Source organism: Microcaecilia unicolor, chromosome 9 (genome assembly GCF_901765095.1).
Source record: "Microcaecilia unicolor chromosome 9, aMicUni1.1, whole genome shotgun sequence".
Taxonomy (NCBI): domain Eukaryota; kingdom Metazoa; phylum Chordata; class Amphibia; order Gymnophiona; family Siphonopidae; genus Microcaecilia; species Microcaecilia unicolor.
Window position 1 is genome coordinate 225084160 of NC_044039.1, and position 14859 is coordinate 225099018.

The 14859-nt window shown below is 50.3% G+C and overlaps 1 protein-coding gene across 6 annotated transcripts in view; it reads left to right on the plus strand.

Annotated features, from left to right (window-relative positions):
- Nucleotides 1-14859, plus strand: part of RPS6KL1 (ribosomal protein S6 kinase like 1) — a 141859-nt gene that overhangs the window by 43309 nt on the left and 83691 nt on the right. For all 6 annotated transcript variants that reach the window (XM_030215346.1, XM_030215342.1, XM_030215345.1 and 3 more), the window contains exons 3-4: nt 1568-1692; nt 1991-2083. In XM_030215346.1, coding sequence (XP_030071206.1) covers nt 1568-1692; nt 1991-2083 — 218 coding nt within the window. The remainder of the gene's footprint in view (nt 1-1567; nt 1693-1990; nt 2084-14859) is intronic.

Genomic DNA, 14859 nt, shown 5'->3' on the forward strand with positions numbered 1-14859 from the left:
TTTCCTTCTCCCGTCTTGCACTCATCCAATGTGATGGGCTCTTTAAAGGCACAGTGGGCTCATGTTGTCCAACAACGCGAACTCAGAAGAAAGCCAGCGCTTCAAGTCATTAGTCAAGGACCTCTCCGATACTTTCTAGCAGTCCAACGATCCGCAAATTGCTGTGGCGTGACCTGTATTTTTTCCAGGTCATCAATTTTCTCTGATTGTTCCCAAAGCTGTTTTCAAGAGTGTGATTGCCACGTCAGTGCAGAGTTTCATCCTCGAGCATGGACACTCAGTATTGCAGCTCAGTATTGCAGTTTGGAGGTGTCCAAATCACCTCCAAACTGGACAGCTGCTTTGAAAGTTAACCGAATTTAGACTCAAACGCCTGACCAACAGCACTGGTAAGTTGTAACAGCTGCTGAGCTATGAATACAGCGGCAAGAAGCATGGCATCCTCCATCTTGTCGTCGACCAACCATGACTTTTCTTTTGTTGTTCACTGTACTTTGCCCATCATCTCACCTCCCTAGATGCACAAAAATTTGTCCGTACATTCTTAGCTACAGACGGGTGAACTTGTGTCCCACTGTGCAGGGGAATTTAGCCAAATTGATGTGGAAAGAGTGCAGGGTCCCCAAAGAGGAAGAAACACCTCTCTATCCTCTCACTACATCACGTGATCTCTCCCTTCAACATTTATTTGGGGTCTACAATCCACTTCCCCCCATTGTGTTTCTGTTACAGGGTGACCCCCCTCCAAAAAAATATAACAACATGCAAAACAAAAAAATAGGTTACTGGCCTTGCTGGTTGCAGGCTTGTGTTTAACCCTTTAGTGTCCAATGTTCCCATCAATCTGTTCCCATATGGCTTATTACAGGAACATTGGACACTAAAGGGTTAATCCCCCCCCCCCCCCCCCCCATTTTTTGTTTAAATTTTGGACAGCCTGGTAGTTAGGGTTTACCAGATGTGAAAATATGATGTAATTTGAGAAAGTGAAATTACCTGTAGCAGGTGTTCCTCAAGGACAGTAGGATACATATTCTCACATACTCGCCCTCCTCCCCTAGGAGTTGTATTCTGTCAGCTAATATATTAGACTGGCCTGGTCTCAAACAGTGGTAGTAGGCAGGAAGGTGCATGCATTCACAGTGCTAAAATGGAAATGGAACACTGAGAAGCTTCTCTGCAGCAGGTTCCACTGGATGATGTCACCCAGATGTTAAGATGTCCTGCTGTCTTCAGAGAACACCTGCTACAGGTGAGTACCTTTACATGCAAGACATTTGCAGGGGAGTGGCACCTAGTTCATTAGGAGTCTTGGGTAATCCATGACACTTTAGGAGTTTGGGGACAAGCTAGCTAGATATGATAGCTCTTCTGTAGCTGAGGGTGAGCACACAGGGAAGGAATGGTGTCCTTGTGCACTTAAGAAAAGAGGGGATGCAGGGGTTGTTCCTTAATGTGGCAGAGGTGGAAAGGGTGAAGGAGTAATGGAAGGAGCCTGTAACTAGCTGATGCTGAGGGTGTTGTAAGATACTTGGGTAACATTAAGTATCTGCGTCTTTTCTCACAGTTGACTGCAATACAGAGCGCCGGGAGGCAGTAAAACTTAAGATTAGTCAATACCTAAAACGCGCTGAAGAAATCTTCAACTGCCACCTGCAGAAGAATCTTGGAAATGGTCCAGATGCAGTAGATGTAAGAAGATGTTCTTTGATTTTTTTTTGGCTAATAAGAGAGAAACAGACAGTACTTTTGAGAGTTGGAGCTTCATCCTATGCAAGGAAGGAGAGGCAGGGTCTAACTCTAGTGCTTCCCCAGTACAGCTGAAACTGGGAGCTTCATCATGTGTGGGGAGAGAGAGGCACAGTTTGGTCCAGTATAGCTGGACCTGGGAGCTTCACCCTCTGTGGGGAGGGAGGGGCAGGGTCTGACTCCAGTGCTCTTCATTGCTTAATTCTCTTGTCCCCCTCCCCCCATGTTGTTTCTCTCTTAGGGGTATAACAGTCTAAGATTTCGACCAGTCAGGATCCTTTGTTCTGCTGTGGAGAATCTAAAACCGTGCAAAGTTTTGAGGATAATTGATAAGGTAAAATGAAAGCACATTGGGGTGGGGGGGGTAGGGGTCAGTTCTCAGAGCATTATGTTGTTGACGGTAAAATAAGGTCAGGGGGTGGTGGTTTTGGATCTGTTCTCATGGCATTGGGTCATTGACTAATATTTATATTTTACAGTTATATTTTTTTGTTTTGCTACGTCATGCAAGGTTCCACGTTAGGAGTTACGGACCAAGAAAGGGATCTGGGTGTCGTCGTCGATAACACACTGAAACCTTCTGCTCAGTGTGCTGCTGCGGCTAAGAAAGCGAATAGAATGTTGGGTATTATTAGGAAAGGTATGGAAAACAGGTGCGAGGATGTTATAATGCCGTTGTATCGATCCATGGTGCGACCGCACCTTGTGTATTGTGTTCAATTCTGGTCGCTGCATCTCAAGAAAGATATAGTAGAATTGGAAAAGGTGCAGAGAAGGGCGACTAAAATGATAGCGGGGATGGGACGACTTCCCTATGAAGAAAGATTAAGGAGGCTAGGGCTATTCAGCTTGGAGAAGAGACGGCTGAGGGGAGACATGATAGAGGTATATAAAATAATGAGTGGAGTGGAACAGGTGGATGTGAAGCGTCTGTTCACGCTTTCCAAAAATACTAGGACTAGGGGACATGCGATGAAACTACAGTGTAGTAAATTTAAAACAAATCGGAGAAAACTTTTCTTCACCCAACGTGTAATTAAACTCTGGAATTCGTTGCCGGAGAAAGTGGTGAAGGCAGTTAGCTTAGCAGAGTTTAAAAAGGGGTTGGACGGTTTCCTAAAGGACAAGTCCATAAACCGCTACTAAACGGACTTGGAAAAATCCAAAATTCCAGGAATAACATGTATAGAATGTTTGTACGTTTGGGAAGCTTGCCAGGTGCCCTTGGCCTGGATTGGCCGCTGTCGTGGACAGGATGCTGGGCTCGATGGACCCTTGGTCTTTTCCCAGTATGGCATTACTTATGTACTTATGGGCAGTGGCCTAGCTACATGCGGCTTGGGGCCCCCCTCCCCGCCCAAATTTCCTCTGGGCCCCTGGTTTTGCTGGCAGTGGTCCCCAACCCCCGCTAGCTGAAACCTTCTCCAGCGTTGGTCTCCGGCGCTGCCGCACTGTCTGCCCTGCTCTCGCTTCCTCCTCACGTCCTGCACGCATCTTTTAGTGAAATTCTAAGTTTCACTTAAAGGAGCGTGCAGGATGTGAGTAGGAAGAGAGCAGGGCAGGCAACACAGCGGTGCAAGAGAAGACTTCAGCTGGCAGGGGTTGGGGACCACTGCCAGCAAAACCAGGGGCCCAGAGGAAATTTGGGGGGGGGGGCCCAGGCCCCATGTAGCTAGGTACTTTGTTGCAGCAGTGGGTGGGCAGCGGCAGCAGCAGACTAAAATGTGCTTCCTCACCTCTGGCTCCTCTGGCCCCCTCCCACCATGAGGTCTGTATATGCCCCAGGTTTTGGGGCTCGTTTTCAAAAGAGAAAAAAATGTCTCAAACAACAGAAAGTGGCATTTGGGCATTTTTCTAAAAAAAAAAACTGTCCAAATTGCAATTTTTTTAAACTTTGAAGGGGTGAACAAACATGTGGATAAAGGGGAGCCGGTTGATATTGTGTATCTGGATTTTCAGAATGCATTTGACAAAGTACCTCATGAAAGACTCTAGAGGAAATTGGAGAGTCATGGGATAGGAGGTAATGTTCTATTGTGGATTAAAAACTGGTTAAAAGATAGAAAACAGACAGTAGGGTTAAATGGTCAGTATTCTCAATGGAGAAGGGTAAAGAGTGGGGTTCCCCAGGGGTCTATGTTTGGACCGCTGCTTTTTAACATATTTATAAATGACATAGAGATGGGAGTAACCAGTGAGGTAATTAAATTTGCTGACGACACAAAGTTATTCAAAGTCGTTAAATTGCGGGAGGATTGTGAAAAATTACAAGCGGACCTTACGAGACTGAGAGACTGGGCATCTAAATGGCAGATGACGTTTAATGTGAGCAAGTGCAAAGTGATGCATGTGGGAAAGAGGAACCCGAATTATAGCTACGTCATGCAAGGTTCCACGTTAGGAGTCACGGACCAAGAAAGGGATCTAGGTGTCGTCGTTGATGATACGTTGAAACTTTCTTTTCAGTGTGCTGCTGCGGCTAAGAAAGCAAATAGAATTTAGACATTTTTCTGCCATAATGGAACAAAGCAAAAGTGTCCAGGGCTAATACATTTTGGTCTAGACCTGTTTTCAATCACACTTAAGTCGTAATAAGGTGCCCTAGATTACCAGATGACCACTGGATGTATTAAGGCATGATCCTCGCCCCATCTCCCTCCCCAAAGATATGAAAGAAATAATACATAGCAGCCTCTGACAGCTTCAGATGTTATGGCCAGTCCTATTAGAGCAGCTAGCAGGTTCCTGGAGTACCCTAGTACAGGAACCTATCAAGTGAAATCGAAATCGACCATATCACCACCATGGAAAGCAGACTGCGGGGTACCTCAAGAATCACCACTATCACTGCTCCATTTCAACCTAAAGTTGACCCCACTAGCCAAGTCTCTATCAAATCAAGGCCTTAACCCTTTCATATACGCGGATGACGTCACATTGTACATCCCTTACAAAAATGATCTAACGGAAATTACCGAAGAAATCAAACTTAGCTTGAATATCATGAACTCTTGGGCGAATACATTTCAACTAAAACTCAACACAGAAAAAAAACACTGTCTCATCCTCACATCCCAATATAACACAATCAAACCCACCAACATAACCACCCCAGATCACACCCTCCCTATTTCAGACAGCCTGAAAATTCTCGGAGTGACAATCGACCGAAATCTCACACTGGAGAGCCAAGTGAAAGCCACAACAAAGAAAATGTTTAACTCAATGTGGAAGCTCAAATGAGTGAAAACTTTCTTCCCGAGGGAAATATTTTGCAACTTAGTACAATCCATGGTACTAAGTCATCTAGATTACTGCAATGGAATCTACATGGGATGTAAAGAACAAATCATAAAGAAACTCCAAACTGCTCAAAACACAGCAGCCAGGCTTATATTCGGAAAAATAATATTCGAAAGCGCCAAACCTTTACGAGAAAAACTACACTGGCTCCCAATCAAAGAACGTATTGTGTTCAAAATCTGCACTTTGGTTCATAAAATTATCTACGGCGATGCCCCAGGATATATGACAGACCTCACTGTTGTACCATCCAGAAACACAACAAGATCAACACGAACATACCTAAACTTTCACCACCCAAGCTGTTCTCTTCCTACCTCTCCCTCCGCACCTTTAGTGTTCACTCTGGTGGATCCTCTTCTACTTCTATCCCTCTGCCTGTCGGCGTACCTCAGGGTTCTGTTCTTGGTCCCCTCCTCTTTTCTATCTACACTTCTTCCCTTGGTTCATTAATCTCATCCCATGGCTTTTCCTACCATCTCTATGCTGATGACTCCCAAATCTACCTTTCTACCCCTGATATCTCACCTTGCATCCAAACCAAAGTTTCAGCGTGCTTGTCTGACATTGCTGTCTGGATGTCTCAACGCCACCTAAAATTAAATATGACCAAAACCGAGCTTCTCATTTTCCCCTCCAAACCCACCTCCCCGCTCCCCCCGTTTTCTATTTCTGTTGATGGCTCTCTCATTCTCCCTGTCTCCTCAGCTCGAAACCTTGGGGTCATCTTTGACTCTTCTCTCTCCTTCTCTGCTCATATCCAGCAGACCGCCAAGACCTGTCGTTTCTTTCTTTACAACATCCGTAAAATCCGCCCCTTTCTTTCCGAGCACTCTACCAAAACCCTCATCCACACCCTTGTCACCTCTCGTTTAGACTACTGCAATCTGCTTCTTGCTGGCCTCCCACTTAGTCACCTCTCCCCTCTCCAGTCGGTTCAAAACTCTGCTGCCCGTCTCATCTTCCGCCAGGGTCGCTTTACTCATACTACCCCTCTCCTCAAGACCCTTCACTGGCTCCCTATCCGTTTTCGCATCCTGTTCAAACTTCTTCTACTAACCTATAAATGTATTCACTCTGCTGCTCCCCAGTATCTCTCCACACTCGTCCTTCCCTACACCCCTTCCCGTGCACTCCGCTCCATGGATAAATCCTTCTTATCTGTTCCCTTCTCCACTACTGCCAACTCCAGACTTCGTGCCTTCTGTCTCGCTGCACCCTACGCCTGGAATAAACTTCCTGAGCCCCTACGTCTTGCCCCATCCTTGGCCACCTTTAAATCTAGACTGAAAGCCCACCTCTTTAACATTGCCTTTGACTCGTAACCACTTGTAACCACTCGCCTCCACCTACCCTCCTCTCTTCCTTCCCGTTCACATTAATTGATTTGATTTGCTTACTTTAGTTATTTTTTGTCTATTAGATTGTAAGCTCTTTGAGCAGGGACTGTCTTTCTTCTATGTTTGTGCAGCGCTGCGTATGCCTTGTAGCGCTATAGAAATGCTAAATAGTAGTAGTAGTAGTAGTAAAGGACTTAAATACAAATCAACCTATGCATCCAGTTTCTCTTATATAAGCACACAACTATGGAATGCGCTTCCGACCGCAGTGAAAACAGCATAGGACTACCTAATCTTCCGGAAAGTACTAAAGACTTACCTGTTTAATAAGGCATACTCAAACAACCTAAATGCCTAAACCCGCAACACAACATTATAAATGTTTATATTGGACATAACCTACTCTTCCCCTTGACCCCCAATATGTCTGTGATTCTGATCATTAGTCTGTCATAACCTCACTTTGTATTTGTGGGATACAAATGCAACAAATAAATAAAAATAAATAAATTTATTTATTTGTTGCATTTGTATCCCACATTTTCCCACCTATTTGCAGGCTCAATGTGGCTTACATAGTAGTACCGTAAAGGCATTTGCCAAGTCTGGTAGAGAAACAAATAGGTGATACTGTGGTCGAATAAGGCATTCGCCAAGAACGGAAGAGAAACAAATACAAGGTGATATTGTGGTCGAATAAGGTTTATGTGTGCCAGGTACAATGGGGATTGAGGAGAAGAAAGTTTATGTGGAGGGGCATAATCGAACGGCGCCGGCCATCTATATGGCCGGCACTGCAAAGAGCAGTCCCGAACCGTATTATCGAAAAAGATGGCCGGCCATCTTTCGTTTCGATAATACGGTTCGGGCCAGCCAAATGTCAGAGATGGCCGGCATCGGTTTTCGCCGATAATGGAAACCAATGCCGGCCATCTCAAACCCGGCCAAATCCAAGACATTTGGTCGTGGGAGGGGCCAGCATTTGTAGTGCACTGGTCCCCTTGACATGCCAGGACACCAACCGGGCACCATAGGGGGCACTGCAGTGGACTAATTGCTCCTAGGTGCATACCTCCCTTAGCTTGTGTGCTGAGACCCCTAAATCCCCCCCAAAGCCCACTCCCCACAACTCTACACCATTACCATAGCCCTTATGGGTGAAGGGGGGCACCTACATGTGGGTACAGTGGGTTTGGGGGGGGGATTTGGAGGGCTCCCATTTACCACCACAAGTGTAGCAGGTAGGGGTGGGATGGGCCTGGGTCCACCTGCCTGAAGTGCACTGCACCCACAAAAAACTGCTCCATGGACCTGCATACTGCTGTCAGGGAGCTGGGTATGACATTTCAGGCTGGCATAGAGGCTGGCAAAAAAAAAAAATATATATATATATATTTTTTTTTGGGGGTGGGAGGGGGTTTGTGACCACTGGGGGAGTAAGGGGAGGTGGTCCCCGATTCCCTCCAGTGGTCATTTGGTCAGTTGGGGCACCTTTTTGAAGCTTGGTCCTGAAAAAAAAGGGACAAAGTGAAGCCGGTGAAATGCTCGTCAAGGCTGGCTTTTTTCCATTATCGGGCGAAGCCAGCCATCTCATGACCACGCCCCCGTTCTGCCTTCGCTACCCTACCGACACACCCCCTTGAAGTTTGGCCAGCTCCGCGATGGAGAGCAGTTGGTGCCGGCCAAAATTGGCTTTCGATTATACCGATTTGGCCGATTTGTGTCAGAAGATGGCCGGCGATCTCCTTCGAAAATAAGCTGGATAGTGTCCATTTCGATCTTTGGTTTTGCTGTGTTGCAGAGTGTAGGTATCTATGTTGGGTCGGCGGGGTATGCCTGTTTGAATAGATAGGTTTTTAGTGATTTCCTGAAGTTTAGATGGTCGTAGGTTGTTTTCACAGCTTTTGGCAATGCGTTCCATAGTTGTGTGCTTATATAGGAGAAGCTGGATGCGTAGGTTGCTTTGTATTTGAGTCCTTTGCAGCTTGGTTGGTGCAGTTGTCTGTAGGGAAGGGGACCTAGTCCTATATCCCACTCTGTTACACTTGTGGTGGAAAGTATGAGCCCTCCAAAACCTACTGTATCTATATATAGGTGACACCTGCAGGCATAAGGGTATTGTAATGGTGTACAGCTGGATTTAGTAAGGTTTTGGAGGGCTCACCAAATAATGGGGTAATGATGAGATGTGTACCTAGGACCTTTTATGTGAAGTCCACTGCAGTACCTCCTAGGGTGTCCCACTGGTTTGATGTTCGTGCTGGGTAAAATAGTGGAAACTAAAGGATAAAGTTACAGAACACATAAACATGGTTTAATGGGACAGAGTCAGCATGGTTTTAGCCAAGGGTAGTCTTGCCTCACCAATTGGCTTAATTTCTTTGAAGGTGTGAATAAATATGGATAAAGGTGAACCGGTTGACATAGAGGGGCATAATCGAAAGGGGCGCTCAAGTTTTCCTGAGGACATCCTCGTAGGATGTCCCGGCAAAGGGGCGGGGAAACCCGTATTATCGAAACAAGATGGGTGTCCATCTGTCATTTTGATAATACGGTCGGGGACGCCCAAATTGCGAAATTTAGGTTGACCTTAGAGATGGTCGTCCCTGATTTTTGGCGATAATGGAAACCAAGGACGCCCATCTCAGAAATGACCAAATGCAAGCCATTTGGTCATGGGAGGAGCCAGCATTCATAGTGCACTGGTCCCCCTGACATGCCAGGACACCAACCGGGCACCCTAGGGGGCACTGCAATAGACTTCAGAAATTGCTCTCAGGTGCATAGCTCCCTTACCTTGTGTGCTGAGCCCCCCGCCAAAACCCACTCTCCACAACTATACACCACTACCATAGCCCTAAGGGGTGAAGGGGGGCACCTACATGTGGGTACAGTGGGTTTGGGGGGGGGGTTTGGAGGGCTCCCATTTACCACCACAAGTGTAACAGGTAGGGGTGGGATGGGCCTGGGTCCACCTGCCTGAAGTGCACTGCACCCACTAAAACTGCTCCAGGGACCTGCATACTGCTGTCATGGAACTGGGTATGACATTTGAGGCTGGCAAAAAATATTTAAAAAGCTTTTTTTTAGGGTGGGAGGGGGTTGGTGACCACTGGGGGAGTAAGGGGAGGTCATCCCTGATTCCATCTGGTGGTCATCTGGTCAGTTTGGGTACCTTTTTGAGGCTTGGTCGTAAGTAAAAATGGACCAAGTAAAGTAGCCCAAGTGCTCGTCAGGGATGCCCTTCTTTTTTCCATTATCGGTCGAGGATGCCCATGTGTTTGGCACGCCCCAGTCCTGCCTTCGCTATGCTTCGGACACGCCTCCGTGAACTTTGGTCGTACCCGTGACAGAAAGCAGTTGAGGATGCCCAAAATCGGCTTTCGATTATGCTGATTTGGGCGACCCTGGGAGAAGTACGCCCATCTCCCGATTTGTGTCGAAAGATGGGGGCCCTTCTGTTTCGAAAAGCCTGTCCACACATTCACATGTCATTACTGCCTTCAGCAGGATACCCGACGCGACAGTCGGTTCGGGCAGTCGGTGCTGCAGAATCTGTTTGGGGTCTAGAATCCAACTCCACCCCCCTAGGCCCATTTTTGTTCTGTTCCAGGCTGCACTCTCAGTTAGTTGTTATTTTTCAGGTCAATCTATGTTATGTCCTCGCCGTTGCAAGGCTCAGTTGACCCTGTTTGTTGTTTTGAGTGAGCCTGGGGGCTAAGGATACCCCATCAGTGAGAACAAGCAGCCTGCTTGTCCACAGAGAAAGCGAAAGATACATTCTCCGAGGACAAGCAGGCTGCTTGTTCTCACGACTGGGGTTGACGTCCACGGCAGCCCCCACCAACCGGAACAAAACTTTGCGGGCGGTCCCGCACACAGGGCACGCCCACCGCGCATGCGCGGCCGCCTTCCCGCCCGTGCACGACCGTTCCCGCACAGTCTTTTCTTTTCCGCGCTGGAGAGAGCCGCGTTCGTCTCTCTCTCTGTCAGCCCCGGAAACCGGATCGCGCTTTCGCTGCGAACCTTTTTTCTCTTCGTGTTCCCCGTTTTTCTTTTTCCTTTGAGTAAAAAAAAACAAAAAACGCTGAACTTTGTTTTTCCCTCGTCTTTTATGTTTCAACAATTTTTATTGAAGACAAATTAAACGTACACTCCGCAATAGGCGGTACCTGATACACATAAATCCTGCATCCTGTAACAACGCTTTAATACCTTATTATACATTACTTCATCTTCAAGTTTGTAATTTTCTCCTCCTCCTTATCCCCCCCTATAACCCTTTCCCTCGTCTTTTAGCGGGGGCATCTTGTTGCGGCCTTGTGGCCGCGCGGTCGATTTATTTTCGAGGTGTGAATTTTACCGCCACCATCGATGACTTTGACTTCGCCGACGCGATTTTTCCGTCGATGTCCTCGAAGGTCCCGAGTGGATTTAAGAAGTGTGGTCGGTGCGGCCGGCATATCTCGCAGACCGACACCCACACTTGGTGCCTCCAGTGCCTCGGGCCGGAGCACGATACCAAGACGTGCACCTTGTGTCTCGGTCTCCGGAAACGGACACAAGTAGCGAGGCAAGTTCTTCGGGACCGTCTTTTTGGAACTTGCGCCGGCCCCTCGACGTCGACGGCATCGGTATCGACGGCCGGATCTTCGGTACCGGTATCGATGTCCACGAAATCGGCACTCACGGCATCGACCCCAGGAGCACAGGTCCCGTCGGCCCACCGGCTCTCCGGAGACGGCAGGGGTGAGAGGCCGCGTGGGCAATCGGCCCCGGTCACTCCCTCTACCCAGGGCCCTCGGGACCGAACCCTGTCAGACCCGATTCCTCGAGGCCGAGGGGGATCCACCTCCTCCTCTTCTGTCCCACCGAGCGCCGATGACGGGCACCGTAAAAAGGCGAAGAAACACCGTCATCGGTCGCCCACGACGCATCTGGCTCCCGGCGCCAGGGATGAGTCGACGCCGAGGAAGCGGCAGCGTCGAGAGGAGAGGTCCCCCTCTGTCGTAGAGGTATCTGCACGTCAGGGTGCCAGCACTTCGGTGCAGTCTCCTGGACCCGAGCAGCTTCCGGCACCGACACCTCTACCGGCCCCTTCGTCTTTCCCGACAGCGGGCCTGGACGAGTGCCTCCGAGCCATCCTTCCGGGGATCCTGGAAGGGCTGATGCGCCAGACTATGCCAGCTCGGCGCCGTTGATGGAGGCGCTGGCGTGCTCTAGCCCGGTGCCGAGGCCCTCGACGCCGACGCCGCTTGCGGCGCCGGTCTCGACCGCCACGCAGGTGGAGTCCCCATCGATGGAGGGAGCGTCATCCCCGCCGGCGCAGGAGTCCACCGCTCGACGACGCCACCGAGGTCTCGGTGCCTCGACCTTGAGCCGAGCCCGGTTGAGGACTGAGCTGCAGGAGCTCATGTCCGACACCGAGGAAGAGGCCTCGTGGGGGGAGGAGGAGGACCCCAGATATTTCTCCTCAGAGGAGTCTGTGGGCCTTCCCTCCGACCCCACTCCTTCACCTGAGAGAAAGCTCTCGCCACCTGAGAGCCTCTCCTTTGCCTCCTTCGTCAGGGATATGTCTATTTGCATTCCCTTCCCCGTGGTCTCTGTGGATGAGCCGAGGGCTGAGATGCTCGAGGTCCTCGACTATCCATCACCACCTAGAGAGTCCTCCACGGTGCCGTTGTACAATGTCCTCAAAGAGACACTGGTTCGGAACTGGTTGAGACCACTATCTAATCCCACCATCCCCAAGAAAGCGGAGTCCCAATACAGGGTCCACTCAGACCCAGAGTTAATGCGGCCTCAATTGCCTCATGACTCGGCGGTCGTGGACTCTGCTCTCAAGAGGGCACGGAGTTCGAGGGATACCGCCTCCGCGCCCCCGGGGCGGGAGTCTCGCACTCTGGACTCGTTTGGGAGGAAGGCCTACCAATCTTCCATGCTCGTGACCCGCATCCAGTCTTACCAGCTCTACACGAGCATCCACATGCGGAATAATGTGAAGCAACTGGCGGACCTGGTTGACAAGCTCCCCCCGGAGCAGTCCAGGCCTTTTCAGGAGGTGGTCAGGCAGCTGAAGGCGTGCAGAAAGTTCCTGTCCAGGGGTATATATGACACCTGTGACGTGGCATCTCGTGCTGCGGCCCAAGGTATAGTGATGCGCAGGCTCTCATGGCTGCGTGCCTCTGACCTGGACAACCGCACCCAGCAGAGACTGGCCGACGTCCCTTGCCGGGGGGATAATATTTTCGGTGAGAAGGTCGAGCAGTTGGTGGACCAACTACATCAGCGGGAAACCGCCCTCGACAAGCTCTCCCACCGGGCGCCTTCAGCATCCACCTCAGCAGGTGGACGTTTTTCCCGGGCCAGGCAGGCTGCGCCCTACGCCTACAACAAGCGTAGGTACACCCAGCCAGCCCGAAGGCCTCATCAGGCACAGGGACAGTCCCAGCGCGCTCATTCCCGTCAACAGCGTGCGCCTAAGCAGCCCCCTGCGCCTCCACAGCAAAAGCCGGGGACGGGCTTTTGACTGGATCCATGGGAACATAGCCGCCATCAAAGTGTCCGTACCGGACGATCTGCCAGTCGGAGGGAGGTTAAAACTTTTTCACCAAAGGTGGCCTCTTATAACCTCCGACCAGTGGGTTCTCCAAATAGTGCGGTGCGTATACGCCCTGAATTTGGCCTCCCCTCCACCAAATTGTCCTCTGGGAGCTCAGTCCTTCAGCTCCCAGCACAAGCGAGTACTTGCAGAGGAACTCTCCGCCCTTCTCAGCGCCAATGCGGTCGAGCCCGTGCCACCCGGGCAGGAAGGGCAGGGATTCTATTCCAGGTACTTCCTTGTGGAAAAGAAAACAGGGGGGATGCGCCCCATCCTAGACCTGAGAGGCCTGAACAAATTCCTGGTCAAAGAAAAGTTCAGGATGCTTTCCTTAGGCACCCTTCTGCCAATGATTCAGAAAAGCGATCGGCTATGTTCCCTGGATTTAAAGGACGCATACACTCACATCCCGATACTGCCAGCTCACAGACAGTATCTCAGATTCCGTCTGGGCACACGGCACTTTCAGTATTGTGTGCTGCCCTTTGGGCTCGCCTCTGCCCCACGGGTGTTCACCAAGTGCCTCGTGGTGGTTGCGGCGTATCTACGCAAGCTGGGAGTGCACGTGTTCCCATATCTCGACGATTGGCTGGTCAAGAACACCTCGGAGGCAGGAGCTCTCTGGTCCATGCAGTGCACTATTCACCTCCTGGAGCTGCTGGGGTTTGTGATAAATTACCCAAAGTCCCATCTCCAGCCAGTCCAGTCTCTGGAATTCATAGGAGCTCTGCTGAATACCCAGACGGCTCAGGCCTTCCTTCCCGAAGCGAGGGCTAACAACCTCCTGTCCCTCGCTTCCCAGTCCAGAGCGTCTCAGCAGGTCTCAGCTCGGCAGATGTTGAGACTCCTAGGTCATATGGCCTCTATGGTTCATGTGACTCCCGTGGCTCGTCTTCACATGAGATCTGCTCAATGGGCCCTAGCTTCCCAGTGGTTTCAAGCCACCGGGAATCTAGAAGATGTCATCCGCCTCTCCACCAGTTGCCGCACTTCACTGCACTGGTGGACCATTCGGACCAATTTGACCCTGGGACGTCCATTCCAAATTCCACAGCCCACGAAAGTGCTAACGACGGATGCATCTCGCCTGGGGTGGGGAGCTCATGTCGATGGGCTTCACACCCAGGGACTGTGGTCCCTCCAGGAAAAGGATCTCCAGATCAACCTCCTGGAGCTCCGAGCGGTCTGGAACGCACTGAAGGCTTTCAGAGATCGGCTGTCCTGTCAAATTTTCCAAATTCCGACAGACAATCAGGTTGCAATGTATTACATCAACAAGCAGGGGGGCACCGGATCTCGCCCCCTGTGTCAGGAAGCCGTCGGGATGTGGCGTTGGGCCTGCCAGTTCGGCATGCTCCTCCAAGCCACATACCTGGCAGGCGTAAACAACAGTCTGGCCGACAGACTGAGCAGAGTCATGCAACCGCACGAGTGGTCGCTCCATTCCAGAGTGGTACGCAAGATCTTCCGAGAGTGGGGCACCCCCTCGGTGGACCTTTTCGCCTCTCAGACCAACCACAAGCTGCCTCTGTTCTGTTCCAGACTACAGGCACACGGCAGGCTAGCGTCGGATGCCTTTCTCCTCCATTGGAGGACCGGCCTCCTGTATGCTTATCCTCCCCTACCTTTGGTGGGGAAGACCTTACTGAAGCTCAAGCAAGACCACGGCACCATGATTCTGATAGCGCCCTTTTGGCCCCGTCAGATCTGGTTCCCTCTTCTTCTGGAGTTGTCCTCCGAAGAACCGTGGAGATTGGAGTGTTTTCCAACTCTCATTTCGCAGAACGACGGAGCGCTTCTGCACCCCAACCTTCAGTCTCTGGCTCTCACGGCCTGGATGTTGAGGGCGTAGACTTCGCTTCGTTG